The sequence below is a fragment of the Heloderma suspectum genome, chromosome 4, assembly GCF_057233095.1.
Source record: "Heloderma suspectum isolate Gila_16-S chromosome 4, 16-S_ref, whole genome shotgun sequence".
Taxonomy (NCBI): domain Eukaryota; kingdom Metazoa; phylum Chordata; class Lepidosauria; order Squamata; family Helodermatidae; genus Heloderma; species Heloderma suspectum.
The window spans coordinates 306,464,511-306,488,640 of NC_139461.1; the positions used below are offsets into that span (position 1 = coordinate 306,464,511).

At 43.8% G+C, this 24,130-nt stretch overlaps 1 protein-coding gene across 2 annotated transcripts in view; it reads right to left on the minus strand.

Moving 5' to 3' along the window:
- MYT1 (myelin transcription factor 1) overlaps positions 1-18,827 on the minus strand; it is a 100,929-nt gene extending 82,102 nt beyond the window's left edge. Inside the window, exons 1-4 of one of the 2 annotated variants that reach the window (XM_084848420.1) lie at positions 18,773-18,827; positions 10,452-10,477; positions 6,261-6,328; positions 412-668 (exon numbers count right to left, since the gene is read on the minus strand). In XM_084848420.1, the coding sequence (XP_084704546.1) occupies positions 412-668; positions 6,261-6,328; positions 10,452-10,477; positions 18,773-18,827 (406 nt within the window). Of the gene's footprint in view, positions 1-411; positions 669-6,260; positions 6,329-10,451; positions 10,478-12,848; positions 12,880-18,772 lie in introns of both variants that reach the window. The other variant, XM_084848421.1, reaches the window with a different exon arrangement.
- Positions 18,828-24,130: the final 5,303 nt, after the last annotated feature.

Here is a 24,130-nt window from a genome sequence, read left to right on the forward strand (position 1 = left end):
AGAATATTTGTTAATACAGCCAGATTTTGGATGAGGAGGAGAAGAGTGTAGGAATGTGTATATGTTCAAACTGTTTTTTGTTTTTGTTTTGTTTTACACAAACATATATCTTTAATAGCGAGGAATTAAAAAAAACCCAAATACCAAGGTTTTCCAGAGAAAAATATTTTCTAAAGGCAAAGTATGAAGATTCTATTTCTAAACTAGTGCCTAACATAAGAACTTATGATCACCAGTTATGGCCAGAATAGTTTTTCCAGTGAAATGCAGGCTTCTTGTTTTTTGGTTGAGTATAATTGGAGAATCCCTCCATATATTATTTTAAGGAGCTATAGCTCTAGATTATCAACACCCTCTGCCCTGTTCCTATGCATAAAACAAATTTCTGCTGTCAGTAATGAAATAAAATACCTTCTTCTGGTGGAGGGCTGCTGCAGACCTCCTCTTGGTCTATCGTCTCTGCCTCTTCCTCCTCCAGCGTGCCCTCAGAATCGTCCGTCACAGACTCCTCTGCCTCTTTTGCCTCTGCCTCTTCACTCCCATCACTGTCGACATTGTAGCCTTCATCAAGGGCTAACTTAAGGGGGTGGGATTTCCTCTTGGATGCCAGATGTTCTGCCTCTGCATGTTGAAGTTTCCTCTTCTTTGCTAGTGGGCAACTTTGTAAACTAGAAAATAGGAATGGGGAGGAGGTTCACTGGAATATTCTGGGTTCAGGTGTCAAAAGGAGATATATGTAGTAATGGTAGGCTAAATTCCATGATGGTGTTGGTGTTGGTGCTGCTGTTGTTGGTTATTCATCTTTTCTATCCAACTGGCACTAAAAGCAACTAATTTTTTGGGATCACAATAAAAATAGCTGGAGGGACTTTGGGGATAGTTTTGGGGCTTTGGGGATGCTAAGTTACATTTGTGTTTACTCATCATCATCATCAAACAGCAACATTTTTATCCCACCTTTTTCCTCTTGTAAGGAACCCAAGGCAGCTTACATGGTCCTCCTCCTCCCCATTTTACCCTCACAACAACCCTGTGAGGTAGGTTAGGCCGACAGTCAATGATTGATGCAAAGTCACCCAATGTGCTTCATGGCCAAGTAGGGACTAGAACCGGGACCTCCCTACTCCTAGTCCAACACTCTAAACCACTACACCATACTGGATCTATTGGCATTATCATGCCAGTCTACTGGCATTATTAATGGGATTTTTATCCATCACAGTGGATAGCCATGGTGGAAAACAGAATGCTGGACTACTGGATAGGTCTGATCAAGCAGACTGCAAGTACCAAAGAAATGTCTTGGGATAATGATGATGGGAGGAGAATATTAGCCCTGGGAGGAAGATCTGGAAGGGTATATTTCTTCTTTAAGGGATAGATCTGGATCTCCTGGCAGATCTGTGGGTGATTTGCAATAGATCAGAAAGGATTTCTGACTCCCAATTGTTTAATAACAGCAGCAACAAAACGACTTCCCCACTCTAACCAGACTACTGAAATGAAGAAAGCTTGGGGTAACCAGGAGTGAATTTTTGTGCAGAAGAACTGTGAGCTCCATTCAACTCTGGTACTCGGAACAAATTATTGGGCTCAGCATTCTTTAATTCTAAGGGTTCGTCTTTTGCTGCAGGCTCTGTTTGGTGGATCTCAGGGTTTTAGTAAAAAACAAAGTGGATCCCACAAGCCTGAAGTCTCACCACTCCTGACGTGGCTGTAGTTGCGTTAGTTTGTGAGGGGGGTATTAAAAGGAGACGAGCTCTTAGTCCATTCTGCTCCTCCAGTGCCAGCGGCAAGACTGCTGGTCACATAGAGAGCTTCTCATTTGCTCATTGGAAAGTGCAGAGAGGCTTTCTTTCTCCAGTGTTTCATGCATTCCACCAAAGATGTACATGACAGGGAGCAACAGACAACTCCCACTCCCTAATTTGTGTCTCTGACTCTCTGTGCTCCCAGTGCCTGGTTGTAACTTAGCCAAAGTATATTGAAATAAAATCGTATTCCCCATTTATTTATTTACTTACTTACTTACTTATTTATTTATTTCCATTTGACTGCTTGACTATATCTAAAAAGGCACTTCAAAGACGTGTACAAAACATCCACAGTTAAAACATTTAAAACAGAAAATACAAAACATCTCCGTTAAAAACATTTAAAATAATAATGTAAATTATTACATTAATTTACTACTATAAATTAATATATAATTAATATATTAATTTATATAATTATATAAATGCACTACTATACCCCCCCTTCATGGATCACTGCCTTGTTGTGGCGAAGGGTGGTCAAACATGAGATGGCAAGATTGAACATCGACATCCTGGGAATCAGCGAACTAAAATGGACAGGCATGGGCGAATTTAATTCAGGTGACCATCATATCTACTACTGTGTGCAAGAATCCCTTAGAAGAAATGGAGTAGTACTCATAGTCAACAAAAGGGTGGGAAAAGCAGTACTGGGGTACAATCTTAAAAATGATAGAATGATGTCAGTACGAATCCAAGGCAAACCATTCAACATCACAGTAATTCAAGTCTATGCCCCAACCACTGAGGCCGAAGAAGCGGAGGTTGATCGGTTCTATGAAGACCTACAACACCTTCTAGAACTAACACCAAAAAAAGATGTCCTCTTCATCATAGGGGATTGGAATGCTAAAGTAGGAAATCAAGAAATCACCGGGATAACAGGCAGGCATGGCCTTGGTGTACAAAATGAAGCAGGACAAAAGCTAATAGAGTTTTGCCAAGAGAACATGCTGATCATAGCAAACACTCTTTTCCAACAGCACAAGAGGCGACTCTACACATGGACGTCACCAGATGGTCAATATCGAAATCAGATTGATTATGTCCTTTGCAGCCAAAGATGGAGAAGCTCCATACAGTCAGTAAAAACAAGACCTGGAGCTGACTGTGGCTCAGATCATGAGCTGCTTCTTGCAAAATTTTGTCTTAAATTGAAGAACGTCGGGAAAACCACTAAACCGTTCAGGTATGACCTAAATCATATCCCTGTGTATGAATATACACTGAATATACAGTGGAGGTGAGGAATAGATTTCAGGGATTAGACCTGATAGACAGAGTGCCTGAGGAACTATGGACAGAGGTCCGTAACATTGTTCAGGAGGCAGCAACTCAATCCATCCCAAAGAAAAAGAAATGCAAGAAAGCCAAGTGGCTGTCTGATGAGGCTTTACAAGTAGCTGAGGAAAGAAGGGAAGCGAAAAGCAAGGGAGAAAGGGGAAGATATACCCAACTGAACGCAGAGTTCCAGAGAATAGCAAGGAGAGAAAAGAAGGCCTTCTTCAATGAACAATGCAAAGAAATCAAGGAAAACAACAGAATGGGAAAGAGTAGAGATCTCTTCAAGAAAATTGGAGCTCTCAAGGGAACGTTTTGTGCAAAGACGGGCATGATAAAGGACAAAGAAGGCAGGGACCTAACAGAAGCAGATGAGATTAAGAAGAGGTGGCAAGAATACACAGAAGAACTATACAGGAAAGATCTGAATGTCCCTGATAGCCATGATAGTGCGGTCACTGAACTTGAGCCGGACATCCTCGAGAGTGAAGTCAAGTGGACCTTAGGAAGCATTAGTAACAACAAAGCTAGCGGAGATTACAGTATTCCAGCCGAACTATTTAAAATCCTAAAAGATGATGCTGTTAAAGTGCTGCATTCAATATGTCAACAAATCTGGAACACTCAACAGTGGCCACAAGACTGGAAAAGGTCAGTTTACATTCCAATTCCAAAGAAGGGCAACGCCAAAGAGTGTTCAAACTACCGCACCATTGCGCTCATTTCACATGCCAGCAAGGTGATGCTCAAAATCCTACAAGCTAGGCTTCAGCAGTATGCGAACCGAGAACTACCGGAAGTACAAGCTGGGTTTCGAAGAGGCAGAGGAACTAGAGATCAAATCGCCAACATTCGCTGCATCATGGAGAAAGCAAGAGAATTCCAGAAAAACGTCTATTTCTGCTTCATTGACTACGCTAAAGCCTTTGATTGTGTGGATCACAACAAACTGTGGCAAATTCTGAAAGTGATGGGAGTACCAGACCACCTTACCTGTCTCCTGAGAAACCTGTACGAGGGTCAAGAAGCAACAGTAAGAACCAGACATGGAACAACCGATTGGTCCAAAATTGGGAAAGGAGTACGACAAGGCTGCATATTGTCACCCTGCTTATTTAACTTATATGCAGAGTACATCATGAGAAATGCCGGGTTGGATGAATCAGAGGTCGGAATTAAGATTGCTGGGAGAATTATCAACAACCTCCGATATGCAGACGATACCACCCTAATGGCAGAAAGCGAAGAGGATCTCAAGAGCCTCTTGTTGAGGGTGAAAGAGGAGAGTGCAAAAGCTGGTTTGAAACTCAACATTAAAAAAACGAAGATCATGGCATCTGGCCCCATCACTTCCTGGCATATAGAAGGGGAAGAAATGGAAGCAGTGACAGATTTTACTTTCTTGGGCTCCAAGATCACCGCAGACGGTGACTGTAGCCATGACATTAAAAGACGCTTGCTCCTGGGGAGGAAAGCTATGGCCAACCTAGACAGCATAGTAAGAAGCAGAGACATCACCTTGCCGACAAAGGTCCGTTTAATCAAAGCTATGGTTTTCCCAGTAGTAATGTATGGCTGTGAGAGCTGGACTATAAGGAAGGCTGAGCGCCGAAGAATTGATGCTTTCGAACTGCGGTGCTGGAGAAGACTCTTACGAGTCCCCTGGACTGCAAGGAGGTCAAATCAATCCATCCTAAAGGAAATCAACCCTGAGTGCTCATTGGAAGGACAGATAATGAAGCTGAAGCTCCAATATTTTGGCCACCTAATGCGAAGAGAAAACTTCCTGGAAAAGACCCTGATGCTGGGAAAGACTGAAGGCAAAAGGAGAAGGGGACGGCAGAGGATGAGATGGCTAGATAACATCACGGATGCAATGAATATGAACCTGAGCACGCTCCGGGAGAGAGCGCAGGACAGGAAGGCCTGGCGTGCTATGGTCCATGGGGTCACGAAGAGTCGGACACGACTGAACGTCTGAACGACTGAACAACAACAACAACTACTATACCCATTAATCTGGGAGTAAGCCCCACTGAACTATACATGTATAGTAGTGTGCTATAAAACATTTAAACTCTCAGAACTAACCATCAATCAACTACCTGTGCCTCCATTTCCTTCCCCTTCGCAATCCTGAAAGCGAATGAGAGCAGGAGCACTTTTTTTTTTGAGGAATGTTAGCAAATTCCTGAATCTGTGATGGCGTAAAAAAAGTTTTTTTTTTTTTTAAATGTGCACTTTGAAATGCTTTTTTCCCCTTTCTTTCAAAGATGCATTTTGATGCTTTACTCAATGGGGGAAAAGTGTACACTTTTGAAAAATACATACAGAAATTAGCACTTTTCCTGTTCGAAATGCACACTTTCCCTGTTTTTCAATGAGTTGAAAAACAGGGCGAAAATGAAAACGGGAGTGAACTGAATCGAACTTCAAAGTGACTTTCAGAGAATTTAGGCAAGCCCCCAAATCTCTGGTTCTACCATCCCTAGTATACACTTCAGTTTTATACCTAAATTGCACCCCCATCTGTGAATCAACCCTCAGTTTTTAAAGGTTTCTTTAGCTTTTTATCCACCAGCTTCAAATGAGGCAGGTAAGCTTATCACTTATCAAGGTGACATGCCAATTCCATTTTAGCTTTTTTAATTTTGCAGTTTCACTGCAGCTGTCGTTGTTCTTGGCAACTTGATACCAGAGTTTCTCTGCTGAAAAGAAGCCAACACCAGCTCCGTCACCCTGCAGAAAGCTGTTTTGAGAGCCCAGAGACTGGAGACAGGTCTTTGTACTGAAAATGCTTCTGCAGAACCTCTGCAGACATTGCTGGTACTTCCCTTCACCATTGCTAAGGGCAAAACCACAGGATAACTTAGCCTTTCCCAACTGGTGCCCTCCAGATGTGTTGAACTTCAGCTCCCATAATTGGCTATGCTGGCTGGGAATGATGGGAGTTGCAGTCTAACACATCTGGAAGGCACCAGGTTGGGACAATCAAAACTGTACCATATTCCAATACAGATGCATGGGGAGAGTCCCTCCTCATCCACATCAGTCACAAATTCAAAAGCTGCTTCCATGCACTCCTTTGCTGGATGAAAGTGATTTAATTTGATGAAGATGACAATGGTGGTAGTGGCATTGATGATGGTAATCAAAACTCACCTCCTGTGCCTTGCATACTTTCCCCGGATGTGTCCTGATCCATTACATCCTGGAGTGGGGCAGCTAAGTTAGGAGGGTGACAAAACCAAGAAACAAAAATAGGCATGACTTAAAGAAGAAAAGAAATCTTTTTTTAAAAAAAATCAAAGTACACCAGCTATGGAGAGCATTTAAACAAACCCTGTGTACATTTGAAACCTGAGGAACCACCTAAATGCCCCATGCAAGAAAAGATAACTTCCTTTAAACAGTTCATCTCTTCCCTCTGAATTCCAGCAGAGGAGGGCAACACAGCGGCTCCGCAGTTTGCTAAAAATTAATGAAATGACTCACCCCATTTAATTAAATGAATGGTTCATTATAGTTTTATGAGTATGTTTAATTAAAGATTTGCATGTGTAAGAGCAAGCCTTTTAAAACCAGACAACTCCCGCACTCACCTCCTACTGATAGAGCTTTTATTTATTTATTATTGATGTACATGAACACACAATTAAATATGGACTTTCTGTCCAATTCTATGTCTTTCAGACAGTGCTGGATCCTAAAGGCATGCAGCTATACGTCTCACAGTACTTCTGATTAATTTGGGTGGATTCGCAATTGTTTTACTTATTTCTTTACTTTGCCAATTTATATATTGCTTCCCAACAAAAATTATCACAGCGGTGAACGTAAAAGCAACTGCAACAATAAAATATGATAATAAAATGATCATTCTACTGATCAGCAATAAAACTATAACTGTAACTGGCTAGGGCACACCTCAAGGAAAGCCTGTGTAAAGAGATAGGTCTTAAGGAGATGTCTAAAGGTCAGAATTGCGGACACCTGTCTAGCATCAATTGGGAGTGCATTCCAGAGGGTGGGTGCCACATCATTAAATGCACTGGTATTAGTGCTCCTAAGGTAAACCTCAGGACCACACAGCATCATGAAAAGTGCTCCTTCTTAGGATTGCAAAGACTGGGCAGGGACACAAAAGTTGAGGCAATCTCTAAGATATCACACCATATTTTAAGCTGCCACCATCAGCCTGTCCTTTTTCAAACCACTCTTCAAAACTGTGAAGGCCAGAAAGTTTAGTTCTACACTGAACTCAAGATGTAGTGATGGCTACCGATTTGGATGGCTTTAAAAGGGAGTTAGAGAAATTCATGGAGGAGAAGGCTATCATCAATGGCGACTAGTTCTGATGGCTATATGCTACCACCAGTACCAGAGGCAGTATGCCTATATATACCAGTTGCTGGGTAACATGGGCGGGAGGGTGCTGTTGCACTCATGTCCTGCTTGTGGTTTCCGCTCGACAGCTGGTTGTCCACTGTGTGAACAGAATGCTGGACTAGATGGACCCTTGGTCTGATCCATATGGCTCTTCTTATGTTCTTATGAACTTATGGACACCACTCTGCCACGCCCTATGGTTTGCTCACATACATTCAGCATGAGCAACCACAGCACAGATTGGGTGCACATGGACTGGGTGGCACCATATAAAGCCTTTTTCCACAGCTACCATAAACACAGATGTTTCCTATGAAAAGATCCTTTGTCTGTGGCACAGGTGAATTGTGAAGGCATGTCTGTTAGATTTTAATTGTCATGAACTGCCCAGAGAGCTTCGGCTATCGGGTGGTATAGAAATGGAATGAATGAATGAATGAGCCTCCCATAAGAATGTAAGAGCAGCTCTGCTGGATCAGACCAAAGGCTCATCTACTCCATCATTCTGTTTCCCACAGCGGCCAGCCAGATGTATCTAGGAAGGCCACAAGCAGGACATGAGGGCAATAGCCCTTTCCGCTGTTGTTCCCCAGCAACAGGCATTCAGAGGCACAGTGTCTCTGATCCTAGAGGTGGCATATAGCCCTCCTGACTAGTTGCCATAGATAACTTTATCCTCCATGCATTTGTCTATACCCCTTTGAAAGCCATTTGAATTGGTGGCCATCTTGTGGTAGTAGATAATAAGTAGATAAATAGATAATAAACTATCTATTTTTTCAGCATGTTCTCCCAGTCTCTCTCTCTCTCTCTCTCCCTCTCCCTCTTTGTGTGTATGAGAGAGAGAGTGAGAGAAGCCCCAATTCAGACTTGGATTTATTACTTTGAAAACCCATAGGAAACAAGGCAATAGTTGTGCAGTGGGGATCGGCCAAAGGACAGGACTGAGGTAGGGCCATGTTTGTTAGGTGGGGTTGCCTCATTTCATCAGGACCGCAGCACGCAGGGGACAGAGGTTTAACCCTTTCCTCCACAGCTGCAATCCTGAAGGATATTGCTTCCCCACATGCCAATTAGCGTTAGGAAAAACCTCGCTCCTATTGAGACCAGTGAGAAGTGTTTTTCTAAGGCTGATTGTTGCGAGGGGATCATGGCTGGGGAAGAAAGGGTCAAACCTCCCATCCTCAGGCATTTTGATCCTGGTGAAAATCCACCCCTCGCCTAGTATTATTTAAAAAAGAAAATAAAACATTAAATCTTTAAAAAATGTGTTTGAAAACTATGTAATAAAAGTCATGTCAAGTTTGGCCCTGAGCTGAATAAAAAGTCATTTTTGTTCAGAAGCTTTCATAATAAACACCTTCCTTAAAGAAAATTAACTTCCTTAGGCTTCAATCTTTTACTCACTGACCTGGGAGTAAGCCCCACTGAGCTCAGTAGGGCCTACTTCTGACTAGGCATGTACAGGATTGCACTGTCAATAACTTCTCTTCCCCTGCTTTATTCAAAGCCATAATGGAAGATGTTTTCAGGATCTCTTAAACATGATACGGGTGATGGTGATCTTGAAAAACCCACCCTGAGCTAAGGGGAATTATTTGTGTGCGTGTTGGGGAAAAAGATGAGTAGAGTTTGGAGCAGTACCACTTTTGGGGGACATCAGCCACCACTGATGCTCCACAGGTTCCTTGGCCCTGGCTCGATATCTCTTAAAAAATCACCAAGTGCCTCCTGGTCCTGCCATCCTCTATGGCAGGCTTCCCCTGTACTGCCAGTGAACAGGCGATTCTGCCTCCACAAAACAAGTTAGCTTTATTCAGGTGTTCTGAACCTGAATAGGACAAATGCATGAGGAGAACGAGCGCTCTAGTCCTGGCCCTCTCTCTCATCGCGTTTGTCGCCTGGTACATGTGGAAGGTGACTTCGTGAAGAGGAGAGCCTCTTGCACCTGTGGAGGCTCCCTGCAAGCCAAAACACAGACGTTTTAGCATTCTCAATTATGTGGAGAGGCTCCATGGGGACAGGGGACCCTCTACGAGTAGAGTATGATGAACACAATGAGGGAGATGGGCAGGGCTGAAGTGCTCCTTCTCCCCATGCGTTTGCCTTGTTCCAGTTCAGACCACCTGAATAGGGCTCTACTCTTTCCAAAATAGGGGAGCATTCAAAAATGGCACAACTGGTCTCCTCCCTGTCCTTGTGACATTCATAGCCATCACTCGGTGTTGCTCCCCTGCTTCTTGTAACAGTGCTAATTTCTTTTACCGTGACCTCCTTTCCCTTTTGTCACGCAGACACAGCCTCGGCTTCAATTAGTCGATTAATCGTCCAGTTAATCAGGCAATTAGAGCACAGCTGTGGTGATGGCGGTGTGCAGCCCTCAGAGCTGCCCCTTAAATATGTCAGCAGCTTCAATTACCACCTCCACTCATGTGTTCAGCAATAAAACGCAGACAAGTGGTGTGCCTGCCGCTCTCTAAACTGGTATCTTGAGAGAAACAGCAGGCTCTCCAAGCAGAAACACCCCAGGATGCTGGGTCACGTAAGGTCCAATTACTCTTTGATGCAGGGTGTGTGTGTGTGTGTGTGTGTGTGTGTGTGGCGGGGGTGGGTTTCTAATGAAAAGGGAGAGGAAAGACAGCCTCTGTCATTTGCCCCATGCTACAGAGCTCTTCTCACTTGAACCTTGGCACTCGGATGCGTTTCTAATAGCACTTGGAGGTTTTGTGAGCCTATGATTTACAATGCTCTTGAGTTCCAAACTGTGTTATGTTCTTCAAGAGTTTCCTCAATTTCTCTCATGGTGCTCCCATCATGGGGGCATATTAGAGAGCACCAAACTCCCACAGAACAATTTAGTCTTGAGGTAATGAAAGGCTGAGAGACTGAGGAAAAGACGATGGCCAATCCTGTGGCAAGGGGAGGCCACAGCTTTCACTTGAGGAGCATCAGGACTTGGTGGCCATCTGCCCCAGCCTGTTCTGGATGACCTTATACTTTCCTGCATCCTAAATGAAATCTCTCTGCATGGATGGTTCCAGAAGGGGGCGGTCTTGAGGAGAATAGGGGATCCCTGTGGTGGTTTCTCTTTCATCTGAATTGTTTACCATCTTGTTGCATTTCCAAGTAGGCTGACAAGAAGTGCTTTGTTGTTGCTGCTCTTGTTTTTACATACATACATTCAGTGCTATACCTATGGGTGAATTGGGGATGCTAATCTCCATAGAGTGTTATTCTGGATTAATTCAGGAAACAAAAGATGAGATCTGGGCTAGGAAACCCAAGAGACAGTAGGGGAGGGATGTGCATGGCACTGTTCCTGTACTGCACTGGTATGAAGAATGGCAAAGATGCCCTTTAGTCACACCACAAACATCTGGACATTGGGAAGGATCCAATGGTGAGCTAGTGCTAAACGTATGAATATTGAGCTAGCAGAAACCGATGTTTACGCAATGTCAGTAGCACTTATTAGCACACAGGGTTTCCCAGGAAACTCATTGCACTAACAAGTGCTATTGATGTTGCACAAGCGTTGGTTTACACTAGTGCAACATCAATAGCACTAGCAGTAGTGCACTGTTGGATCCTTCCCATGAGGAAGACACAAGAACATAGGAAGCTGCCTTCTACCAGATTTCCATCCAGCCCAATATTGCCTACTCTGACTGGCAGTGGCTCTCCAAGGTCTTAGGCAAAAGTCTTCCCCATCACTTGCTACCTGATTCATTTCACTGGAGATGCCAAGGTGTGAAGATGGGACTATCTACCTATCTATCTCGTTTCTATATTGCCCAATAGCTGAAGCTCTCTGGGCAGTTCACAACAATTAAAACCACAAAATGCGTCTGCGTATGAAACATGTTTTCTACTGTTCTGCCCAATTCATAATCTCTAGTGCTAGTTCTGACTTCTTAGCTGGATATCTTAGGATTATAGGAAGCTGCCTTATATGAAGTCAGACCCATCGAGCCTGGTACTGCCGGCACTGACTGGCAGCCACTCTCTAGGCTTTCAAGCAGGCCTTTTGTCTGCCTTACCTGGGGATGCTGGAGATTGAACCTGGGACCTTCTACATGCAAAGCAGGTGCTCTGCCACTGAGCCACGGCCCCTCGCCATGTACCTGGCTCTTGCTCTGCCATACAGTAGTGATGGGTGGAGGAACAAGACCACTATCTACCAGGTCCACGTATCCTAGTATGCTAATTGTGTATAATTGATGCTCAATACAAAATTAGTCATTTAGTTCAGGACATTTCTACTAGCTTTGGTTCAAAGTCTGGCTTGTGCCGTCCTAGTCTTCTTATTGCTTTTGATAATTATGCAAATGCAGGGCATTTTCCAGTCAAGCACTTTTAAGCCCTACTGATTTCAATGGGAGAGTTAAGCATGTACATAAAACTGTGCAGCTGAAATCAATGGGACTTAAAAGTGTTCATTTTTGGTTAGAATATGTTCTTTAAATTGGCAATGGGTGCAAACCAACATCTTCAGCAACATTTTGTTCAAAGTCACAATTCGTATTTCTTGGTGCTGATTTTTTTTTTTTGCAGTGGGGGTACACAGTCAATTTGGCCCCAACGTGACCCCCTTGATACTCTGACTGATTGACCTCCAGTTTTTTAAAGATGGAGTAAAATGGCAGCTTCTTACTTTCTCTGACCAAATTAAATGTGAATGTGAATTAAATGTACACATGCATGTTCAAGTGACATCAAACAATGATGACTGGCATCTATGAAAACCAGTTGTTTTCCAGGCCAAATTCAAGGTGTTGATTTTGACCTTTAAAACCCTATATGGTTCCAGCCCAGCCTATCTGAAGGAGTGCCTCCAGCAACACCAGACAGGCCGCTTAAAAAGATCAGCCTTGGATGGCCTTCTCTCTGTCCCATCAGCCAGGACAGGTAGGCTGGTGAGAACAAGGGAGAGGGTCTTCTCTGTGGTGGCCCCCACTCTGTGGAACGCTGCCATGCCCCCTCTTTAATGAGCTTCCGCCATGCATTAAAAACATGGTTGCTCAGGCAGGCATTTGGGGTGGGTTAGGGTATTTTTAGAAATATGTTTTAATGTAGAATTTTATTGTTTTAAAACTATTTGTATTGCTGTACATCGCCCAGAGTGGCTGGGTGACCAGCCAGATGAGCGATTAAGAATTTTAATAAATAAAATAAATATGAAGGAGCCATCCTGGATCAGAGACTGCAGAGTTTCTGTTTCAGCTCACGTTGCTTCGGACACAATAATTCTCAACAGAAACAGTTCATGCTCTTAGCTGAGTCATCAAGCGGTAAGGTATCAAGAGAAATACATGTATGTGTGAATCAGCCCTGAGGAGTTGAGAAAATATTTTTCCTTACCTCACCTCCTGGCCGATGAGTTCTGTAGGTACTGAGATGTACGATGGAGAAGGAAAAAAAGAAAAACAAAACAAAACAGAAAGAAAACAAGACAGTGAGTAAAACAAGATCTCTCTCTCCTGGTGATTTCTAAAGGTGGAGCTGCATGTATCATTTGTCACAGAGCTGCCATTGAAAACAGCATCCCATGTTAAATAAAGCTGCCTCATACTGATTCAAACCAGTGGTCCGTCTAGTCCTGTACTGTCCACATGTTGAGATCTGTTTAGCACCTAGAAAGCCAGATTCTGGCTGAACATCAAGAAAAACATCCTGACTGTTAGAGCAATACGACAATGGAACCAACTACCTAGGGAGGTGGTGGGCTCTCCCACACTGGAGGCGTTCAAGATGAGGCTGGACAGCCATCTGTCAGGGATGCTCTGACTTGGATTCCTGCATTGAGCAGGGGGTTGGACTCGATGGTCTTATAGGCCCCTTCCAACCCTACTCTTCTATGATTCTATGCTTCTAATCTACTGAAATCTGCACAATTCCTCTGGCACTACAGCTTAATACTGCTTCAAACTGCACTCTGAGGTTTTACCATCATGCTCTAACTTCCTTTTCCCTCCACCCATTGATCTAACAGCTAGCCTGAAGAACAGTTCTGGAGAACTCCAAAGCTTGCTTATGACTTTGTGACATTTCGGTTGGTCCAAAGAAAAGTATATTACCTTATTATGGCTTTTGGACTTCCCCCCCGAAATGGACTAGCACAGCTACCAACCATTTCTGTATGACTAGCTGCAGCTTTCTGAGGCTGCAGGCAGAGAGATTTCTGTTCACTAGCTACCTGATCTACAGCCAGGGCCAGAAATATTGGAACAAGGATAACTGTTTTGGCAGTTGGTCTCTGTACACTACCACATTGACGTTGAAAGGAAACACACCGAGATGGGAGCGAAGTCAGGACTTTCAGCTGTAATTCAAGAGGTTTGACAAAAGTGGGGTACTAACCATTCAGGAAGTACAGCCAGTGGCATACACCCCCCCCCATTGTTGGTGGCTCATAAGTAATGGAACAAACCAACACCATTTCAAACTTAAGGATCGCCTTTAATACCTGGATGAAAATCCTTTGCAGTCAATGACTGCCTGAAGTCTGGCACCCATGGACATGACCAAATGCTGAGTTTCCTCCCTGGAGATGCTTTGCCAGGCCTTTACTGCAGCTGCCTTCAGCTGCTGCTTGTTTGTGGGTCTTTCTGCCTTCAGTCTTGTCTTCAGTAAGTGAAAAGCATGCTCTGTTGGGTTGAGATCAGGTGGCTGACTTGAAGAACATCCCACTTCTTTGCCTTGAGAAACCCTTGCTGTATGTTTTGGGTCATTATCCATCTGCAATATGAAGCGGCATCCTATCAGTTTGGCAGCATACGGCTGAATCTGAGCAGAAAGTATAGCCCTATACACTTCAGAATTCATCCTGCTGCTTTGATCAGCAGTCAGGTCATCAATAAACACCAGTGACCCGGTTCCATTGGCAGCCATACATGCCCATGCCATAACACTGCCTCCTCCACCATGTTTGACAGATGATGTGATATGCGTTGGATCATGAGCTGTTCCTTTCCTTCTCCATACTTTTCTCTTCCCATCATTCTGGTACAAGTTAATCTTGGTTTCATCAGTCCAAAAAATCTTATTCCAGAACTGGGCAGGCTTTTTTAGGTGTTTGCTGGCAAAGGCTAATCTGGCCTGTCTGTTCTTGAGCATTACCAGTGGTTTGCACCTTGTTGTGAAGCCTCTGTATTTACATTCATAAAGCTGTCTCTTGACTGTAGATGTTGACAATGACATGCCTACCTCTGCAAGAGCATTCTTGACCTGGCTAGATGTTGTGAAAGGGTTCCTCTTCACCATGAGCAGAATTCTGCGGTCATCCACTTTAGTTGTCTTCCGTGGTCTTCCAGGCCTTTTGCTGTTGCTGAGCTTGCCATTAATTCCTTCTTTTTCAGGATGTTCCAAACTGCTGTATTGGCCAGTCCCAATGTTTTTGCTATCTCTCTGATGGGTTTATTTTGTTTCCTCAGCCTAATGATGGCCACCTTCACTCGCATGGACACCTCTTTGGACCTCATGTTGGGAGTTCCAGTGAACGGCCACCAAATGCAAATGTAACACTCAGAACCACCTCCAGGCCTTTTATCTGCTTGATTGGACATGGGGTACCCAGGAAACAGGCCGCACCTGGCCATGCAGCTGCTTGTCAGCCATTCATTCCATTACTTATGAGCCACCAATGATGGGTGTGTGTGTATGCCACTGGCTGTCCTTCCTGAATGGTTAGTGCCCCACTTTTGTCCAACCCCTTGAATTACAGCTGCAAGTCCTGACTTCGCTCCCATCTGGGTGTGTTTCCTTTCAACTTCAATGTGGTGGTGTACAGAGGCCAACTGCCAAAACAGTTATCCTTGTTCCAATATTTCTGGCCCTGACTGTATTTTAACTGGAGATGCCAGAAACTGAATCTGAGATCTGCATGCAGAGCATATGCCAGGGTGGGAAACCTCAGGTCCAAGGCTCAAGTCTCACCCTCATGGAGTTCCAGTCTGACCCTCCAGGGTTCCCTAGGTAGTCACTCCCCTTTCCTTTGGCCTCACCCACTTTCCCCCACCCACCAATCATTTGGTGGGTTCCTGGCTTTTGTGCAGGTTCTCCCCCCATTCTAAATGGTTGAAATGCCTCTCATAAGGCTTGGTTACTGCCAGTAAGAGCCTTAAAATACAATATGCTGGCAATTTGTTTCGTATTTTGGGGTCCGCCCTTTTTGCCTTTGGCCCCACCCACCTCTTTCAGCCCCTGAAAACTTCTCTGAAATTGAATTTGGCTCTTGGGCTGAAAGAAGTTACCTACCCTCAGCATATACTCCATCACTGAGCGATGTCCCTTCTCCAAGCAGTCTTTTCTCCCCTGTAACATTTCAAGTCACTGTCTCATGTCATGGTATGCTCCACATCATTGGCTGCTAGTGATGGCAGGCAGGTAAAGTGATCCCATGTTACAGAGGAGAGGCTGGCATGGGAATGCCAACTTCGGTGGCAGCCTTGTATTGCACAGAATTGGGCAGTTACACCCTCAGCAACTAACCTTGCCTTCAACGAATGCTGCCAGTCTTAGCTACCTTGCAGTTACAAAGAATTTTGATGGCAGAATATTTCAAGATCAAAAGATAAGCAATGGACTCGAAAACAGAGATTGAATATGACAAGCAAATGTATTACATATATATACCTTTAAAGCATGCTGAGCAACTCTGCTTTTCTAGGGTGTTCAGATTGAACTGGGTTCTTTCATAAGGCTTGGGTTTTTAGCACTTCCTGAACATTGAGTAGATTGTCTCACGTTGAACAAGCTAAAATCTCCAGGCACAATCCAGCCAATGTGAAGCACTTTTAAGTCCCATTGATCTCAATGGGAGTGGTTTCAGCACATACTTAGCTCTCTCATTGAGATCAATGGGCAGTATCCAGTGTAACACTACTGCTAATGCAAATTATGTTGCAGTAGTGTAAATTACCTCTAACCTAACTCCAATAGGGCTTACTGTCATGATGGGTTTTCCGGGGAAACCTGTTGTGCCAGTAAGCATCATTGGAGTTGCGCTAGGGGTTGTTTACACTAGCACAATGTAACTTACATTAGCAGTAGTGTCACATTAGATAGTGTGCTTAACTTCTAACCCTATATGCTTAACTTCAATTGGATCATGCCCCAGAAATTCTTTTCTTTTCTTTCTTTTTGCAGGAGCAGTGTGCTTTTGTTCTCCTCCTCCCAAATTGCATATTGGGAAAAAAAGAGAGCACCTAAACAAGATTCCATTATATAAAACATGGGTGGGGTCTTCTACTTTTTCTAGCAGAATCCCATGGGTCCACTGATGTACTTTACATTTATAAAGCAAGAATGGACATTCTGGATTTTTTTTAGCAATGAATTCGAAATGAATCTGTTAAATGTATTAAGTGATCCAGAATAACAGCTTTATTGGTAGACCAGAGGTCTACCAATGGACCACAAAATACTTTCTGCTCATCCCTGATTTATTTTTTAGTACATTTATATCCCATCTTCCGCCCATCATGAAACTCAAGGTGGTATACAAGGATTTCCCAGGAAGTTTCCCATCCAGACACTGACCAGACCCAGACCTGCTTAGCTTTAGCAAGATGGTTGTATCATGTGCCCTCAGACTATGACCTGATATATACAGTTTCAGAGTACCATACATTGTTTCCAAGGCTGCAATCCTATGTATACTAATCTGGGAGCAAGCTCCATCGAACACACTAAGAAGGAAGAAAATATACTAATTCTGCATTATTATTTTTTTGGGGGGGCAGGGGATGTGCCTTACTTCACTGGCATGCCTGAAATCCAAGAACTGTATAAAAGGAGACTATTTATCCCCAAAATATTCTCCATCCTGCTGCAATTTAACTGGCAGCATAATCCATCCCCTCCCACCATGAGCACAGAATTCTGTGTGTGTTACTCCCCATAAGGCTTAATGAGCCCCTTTAACTGCCCGTCCCTGCTGGCTCTCAGCTGGGTGTTCACATAGTGCCAGTGATGTTGGCATTCCCATGGTAAGATTTAGTGGTCCCACTGACTCCTAGGGCTGCCTGCAAAGGCAGGCTACTTGTGCTCTGAGCATGAGTGATCTGTGTGCCTGGGCACTGTGATGTACAGGCTTCTCTTTGTAATGAATGGCTGGGTGCATCACAGTGCATGGGCATTATTTGGGCATCCAGCCAAGCACTGGTGGGACAGTGGGAGGGGGGTTAAAAAGCTCTATTAAGGCCTATGGGGCTTCCCCTCCTTTGCACACAATTCTGTGCACAGCTGGAGTATGCCTGGTGGATGGGATAGATCATGCTGATCATTTGTCAGTTTCATTATCTTCTTAACCATTTCCCAAACTTTAGCCAAAAATCAATAATTCAGCAGAATAGAATCCAAACTTGCCCCTGCCCTGCCCCAAAGCAGACAAATTAGCATTCAACTTATTGAAAGCTTTAGGAGTGTCTAACTGTAAATAAAAAATGTAATTTCAAAGAAATCTGAACTCTAGTTTTTGAAAACTTTAAATGTTCATGTCCAATTTCTGAAATTTGCACATTTAGATCTGGACAGCTAAAAGTGTTGTTTCTGGCTGGGTTATAAACCATGTAACCAATAATTGAGCATACACGTATACCCTTCCATCCATACACATCCACAAGCACCAGGAACAGTTCGCTCAGAACTGAGAAATCAAATTTAAACATCATCATTTGGATTTTGGATGTTGAGAGTTGTATTTTTTATGTTCAAGGCAATGATCTGGCACCCAATTTTATATGTCAGTCTTTCTTCCTTCTGCCAGGTGAAAAGCATGATGGCATTTTGCTTTCAAAGTAAAAAAATAAATAGTAATCAAGCTTTGAATTAACAAGTCATTTGTCTTCAAATCCGCACTGCAAGACAGCCTTGTTTGCTTCTGTAACATGCACAGCTTCTGTCTGGCTCTCTCAGATGTATGACTTCAAAGCCTCAGGCCAAGCATATGCGATAAAAGTGATCTGAAGCTATCAAGATTTCTATGAAGTAAAACATGTGAGGCTGCTGCTTTTTAAAGAAGGAAAAGGGGAGGAGGGAAGAATCAGAATGTGGATTGGAAATGTTTTGTTGCTGGCTCAAGTGTCCATGTGAGTCATTCTGTGAAGAGAACTCCTGGGAAAAATTGTGGATGGTGTGTACATGCAGCATTTAAACACACACACACACACTCAAGATTTTGGGACTCGGAGACAAGTCCATCTAGATGAACCACACAGAGCCACATTGCTAGGTTTAACTGCCTGCGCACATAATTCCACATGGGGAAATAACAAAGTTCTCACCTCTGATTGCCTTTGATCGTGTACGTGCTCGCTTATCGTCATTCTCTAAACTCATCTGGAATTGAACAACAACAGAATTAACATTTTATTTAATGAAAACAATTTGCAATCAAAGCTAATGTGCCCCTGGAAACTGTGAGCCAGATTGCACAAAGGAGGCAGCAATGATCTAAGCCATGAGCCCTCTGAGAAATAATCTCAGTGTGTGGCTAATAAACAAGAAGACCACTGTGTTGGCACAATTGCATAGGGGTACGCAGTGGCTCGGTTGCCATTTGACATGCTACTGTATGGAGGCAAGTCTACGTGGCAAGCCACATGTGTGAACAGCCTCCCCAGGAAGTCTTGGCAGTCTCAAACGCAGTGTGACAAATTGGACAAAAGGAATTTGCATTCTGTAGGACAGTAATTTTTAAACTTTCTACGTCAACCTGTTGTTCAAGGAACCCCTGAGCGGCTGCTATAGAACCTTTGTATCTTGCTGAATGTTCTGCAGCAAATTTTAGAATGCACACACAGTTCACAGATCAGGTCACTGAAGGGGAAAACGGATAGTGCTGGGCAGTCTGTCTTTCAGGGAAGTATGTCTACCTTTAGTGATCTTGAAGAATTGCTAACAGAGACATAAGAAACTGCCTTCTACTAGGTTAGATCTTTGGTCCAGTTAACTGCTCTGTCTGGCAGTGAGTCCAGCTAGGTTAGATCTTTGGTCCAGTTATCTGCTCTGTCTGGCACAACAAGGTCACAGGCAGAGATCTTTCCCATCACCACAGAGCAGCTTTTAAACTGATTCTTGGGGGGAAGTTGACAGGAGCTGGAGAGCATCTGGTGCAAGTTGCATCATCCCTAGGTGATAAAGGCGAGCACATTTTTGATTGCTTAGATGGGGATGGGGTGGAAATAGGCCACAAGTACACAGTAAAACATGATAGCCAGTCGAAGCGACCCAAAGGTCGCAAGGGAAAATGCACACACCAGAGGCATTTGGAGAGGGACACCATGTTCCTTTCTATGCTAATGCTAGAAGCCTGTGAGCCAAGATAGGGGAGTTGGGGTGCTTGGTTTTAAAGGAGAATGCAGATGTAATGGGTATAATAGAAACTTGTAGGAATGAACAGAACCAGTGGGATATGGTCATCTTGGGACACAAACCCTATAGGAAGGACAGGGAAGGGAGTACTGGAAGTGGTGCCACTCTATACATCAAAGAAAGTCTACTGTCAAACCAACTAGAAACTTCAAAAGGGGCAGGATCATTGTGGGTGACAATAGTAGGCCCTAAAACTAATTTAGTACTGGGGACATGCTATCTTCCTCCTGACCAAGAGATGGGAGAATGAAATTAGGGAAGCATCCAAAAGGGGTAAGTGTTGTAAGAATAGGTGACCTTAATTACTTCAAAGAGATTAAGAACATAAACTTGTCAGGATTGCTTCTGAGTGCAGGGAGATAGTTAGCAGCTCAGATTCAGAAGAGGAACAGCCAGAACTGGGGGATGCATTTTCCCAAGCCAGTTCAGATATGGGTAGGTGTGCTTCTCAGGTTACTAACTACCAGATGTCTGGGCCTGAAGCCCCCCCTTGCTCCCCTCTGTGAGAAGCCAGGTGGAGGACAAGGAGGAGGAGGAGGAGGAGAGTGGCAGCTGTGACCTAAGAGATGCTGGACTATGGCACAGAGCTAAGAGGGAAACGTCAGGGGCGGAGCTCAGACGGTCAACCCAGTTAGTGATGCGTGAGAGACGACGTAGGGAAGCATCACTGGAAGGGCGGGACTTCCCTCCCTAAGTTAGTCTAGCCAGCAAGCCTCACTTCAAACTGTAGGCAACATTGGTGTTCCCATTTGAATCCCCTGGAGGCATTCCTTTGTAGCTGGAGAGTCTTTGAGGATTTGCATCTGTAATGAACCTGTTGATACTGAATTAAAGGACTGAGACTGAAGCCTCTCTATTTGTGTGTGTGAGTGCATAAGGAAAGAGGAGGCCCAGGGGAAACATGACAAAACTCATGGTTTCCCGGCTCCTCTTCCCATGGGGCTGCCATTCTGCGTAAAAATCGTGGGTATGCTACTTACATAAATAGCGATTTGCGCAAAATGGTGGCTGTATATAGCGCAATTTACACAAAATTACAGGTGTAAATGATCTCATTAGACCATTTACACCTGTAATTTTGTATAAATGGCTGTATTTACAGCCGCCATTTTACACAAATCGAGATTTACCTAAGTAGCATACCCACAATTTTTATGCAGAACGGTAGCTCGTGGGAAGAAGAGGAGATACAAGCTCTTGCCGGGTGCCCATGGACTATCCAGTGGCTTGCCCCATGCATTGAACAGGGTTGGGCAGCCAGCAGGAGTCTGCCAAGCGGTGTGTGGGGTGGGCACAGGTGAGTTCGCTCATCCTTGCTGGGACCTTTTGAATGTAAAACCATGTGCTCTACCACTGAGCTGTAGTTCCCCAATAAGGTTTCAAGGAACCCTAGCACACCCTAGGATCCAGCCTAAAAGCCACTTCTTTATCCTTTCTGCATAGGAGTTTCCTTCAGGCCCCTTTATCACCTTTGCTTCTATTTTCTTGGGTATCTTTTGATAGAAAAGCAGATCAGAAATTTAAAAACAAACAAAACAAAATTAATCTTCTGGCTATGGAGTCCAGATGAAGCAATCACACAATTTCACCATACGAAATATGGACACATTGAATAGAGTTTATGAGGCTGGAACATGGCCTTTTTGGCGGCCGCTCCCAGGCTGTGGAACTCCCTCCCAAAGGAGGCTTCGCTCCCTCTCTGCTGTCCTGCCAGGAAGCAAAGACCACTTTATTCAAGAAGGCCTTTGGCCTATAAATGGGTCTGTGGGTTGGGTGCTGTTTTTTATTCTGTAATTGTTAGGTTTTTATTGTAGTTTAGTATGTTTTATTGTTTTAATCTATTTTAAATTGGTTTTGTAAGCCACCTTGAGTGCCATTTTTTGGTAGAAAGGCAGGCTATAAATCAAATCAGATCAAATCAATGTGTGACGAAAAAAAATGCTTGTGAGAATGAGTCACTGTACTCCCCTTGTCAGATAGTCTCTGGTTTCTTTGAAGTAAACTTTCCTTTGTGTTTTTTGTTCAACTCTGGAAGTATGGGCCAGCAGAGTGATATCATGGTTCCCATTGTCTATAATCCTCTAGCAAGGTGTCAACGAAGTCTGCACAAAGTGAAATTTTACTCAAACAGATGAATATCCTCTCTAATTCTGGGACGTCAAACATAATGTTCAGTAAGGAACACATCATGAATAAATAATATTTGTAACTTCCAAGTGCTGGGAGTACATTTATTAATTAAGCATAATCACACTGCAATGTGCAGTACAGAAGGGACTGGAAGAACCTTGTCTTGGACAGAAGGCTGTGAGAATTTTACACAGAACACAAAATCCCAGTTAGAAATTATTGGTGCATTCACTATAATGTGACATAGAGCCCCCAGCTGAAAATCAGGTCCAGCATAGAACCAAGAGGATAATTTATTCCCCTGAGGTAGAACTTCTTATAGTAAAGAAACCCTGACAAATGGATATCCACTAAAGCTGAAATGAATGTACTCTCCAAATATGCAGATGTTTGCAGAATATTCACCAAATATTTGATATATGCCTTTGATACCTAGGATTTAATTACAACACTTCATGCTGGACTTCGATGTTTGATTTTAGTATTTGTTATCTGACAGCATTTGCTGGCAGACATCTAATGCTGTTTCATAAATGACAGTTGACAGCTTATGAGATTTCACATGTCATACTTGCAAAATAAAGAAACAAGAAATGCCAACAAATTAAAAAAAGCACTCACGTTTTGAATTGTGAGATAAAATTTTGCAGTCAAAAAGCAAATTTAGATTTTAAATGTAAAGCTCAACGTCTGAAAGTTGGCAAAGTTTGGAATATTTCAAAATATTCATTACTAATGCCAATATTTTACTTAGAAAAGTCAAAAATGAATCAACAGCCTCCCTGGACAGCTTATTATTTACGAAAATTAAAATGGAAATGGCCATGACCTGGAACTATATCCAGGGTAGTATCCAGTAGGGGTGGTGCATGCGTGCCCATCCCCACCGGCCCCGGTCTGAGCATGCCCAGGCCCATGTGTGGCCCCTACCGTGCACACCCACAATATAGTACTTCATGGGGCAAGACCCGACACACGTGAAAATGGTGGTGTCTGGAAGGGGTGCAACCTGCCCCTGGAAGCATGATATTGCAGCCCCACATGGACCTGGGCTGGTGGGGCTGGGCATGCATGGATACTATCCCCAGTGTTCCCAAAATACACACGTTTTACTTTCTCCAGAAAAGTGAATGGCTGACATGCATTCCCATGGGGAAAAAGAAGGCTCTGCTCTTGGGGACACATGTGTATAGGCAAACCCAGCCCTCAACGCAATTTGGGTGGGATCCTGCAGAGGGTGCGATATATCCCTGTAGAGTCTTAAAAATGTACCATTCTACCACACATGCAGGGATCCCTGAGGTGTATAGAGGCTGTACAGTGGGAGATGAGAGGGAAAGTGGGGCCACTTCACCAGCACTGCTGAAAGACTACATTTCTTCTTCTTCCCCTTTCATCCCTTTTTCCTTGTGTGTCATGTCTTTTGAGATTATCAGCCTGCAGGCAGGGCCTACTGGGTGCATCTAAGCCGCTCTGGGAGACTTTTTGGCTGAGAAGCAGGATAAAAATACTTCCAATAAATAAAACAAATGAGCCCTCCCTTCACACACACTCCTTCAACACAATGATGGGTGTTTTGTTCGTTTCCTATTAAAACCTTGTACGCTGCACATACATGTGCCATGTAAACAAGCAAGGCAGTCTGAGCGTAAATCCAGGGCTTGCAATGCTTTTTGACATGTAGTGCCTATACATTCTGAATACTGCATATGCACTGGGGGGCTAAGGGTGGTGATAGCGGTCTGCATTTTACATGAAAAGGTGTGTGTGTGAACACTCTTCTGTCCCCTGAATTACCTCTTTGCACTCCATGGCTCCAATAATTTTTCTCCCAGCTCATATGCAGTCCTAGAGCTGGGCTTGTGAAACAAAAAGTTAGGGCAACAGTCTCCAAGGTCCTGAAGTGGGTGAAGGTAAATATGGTTCTGCTCCCCTCACTTGAGCATCCCCTTTGAGGCAGAAACCAGCTCCCTGGTTCATACTTGAATATGAAGAACAAATGGCTGCTGAGATTATGTCTCACTTGGACCTTAGGAAACACCGCACTCCGGTGGGGTGGAAAGGGCATGGGGTCAATGGGGCAGGCCAGGGGGAGGTTAGGTTCACCTATTGGTCTCATTAACACTGAATGCTATAAA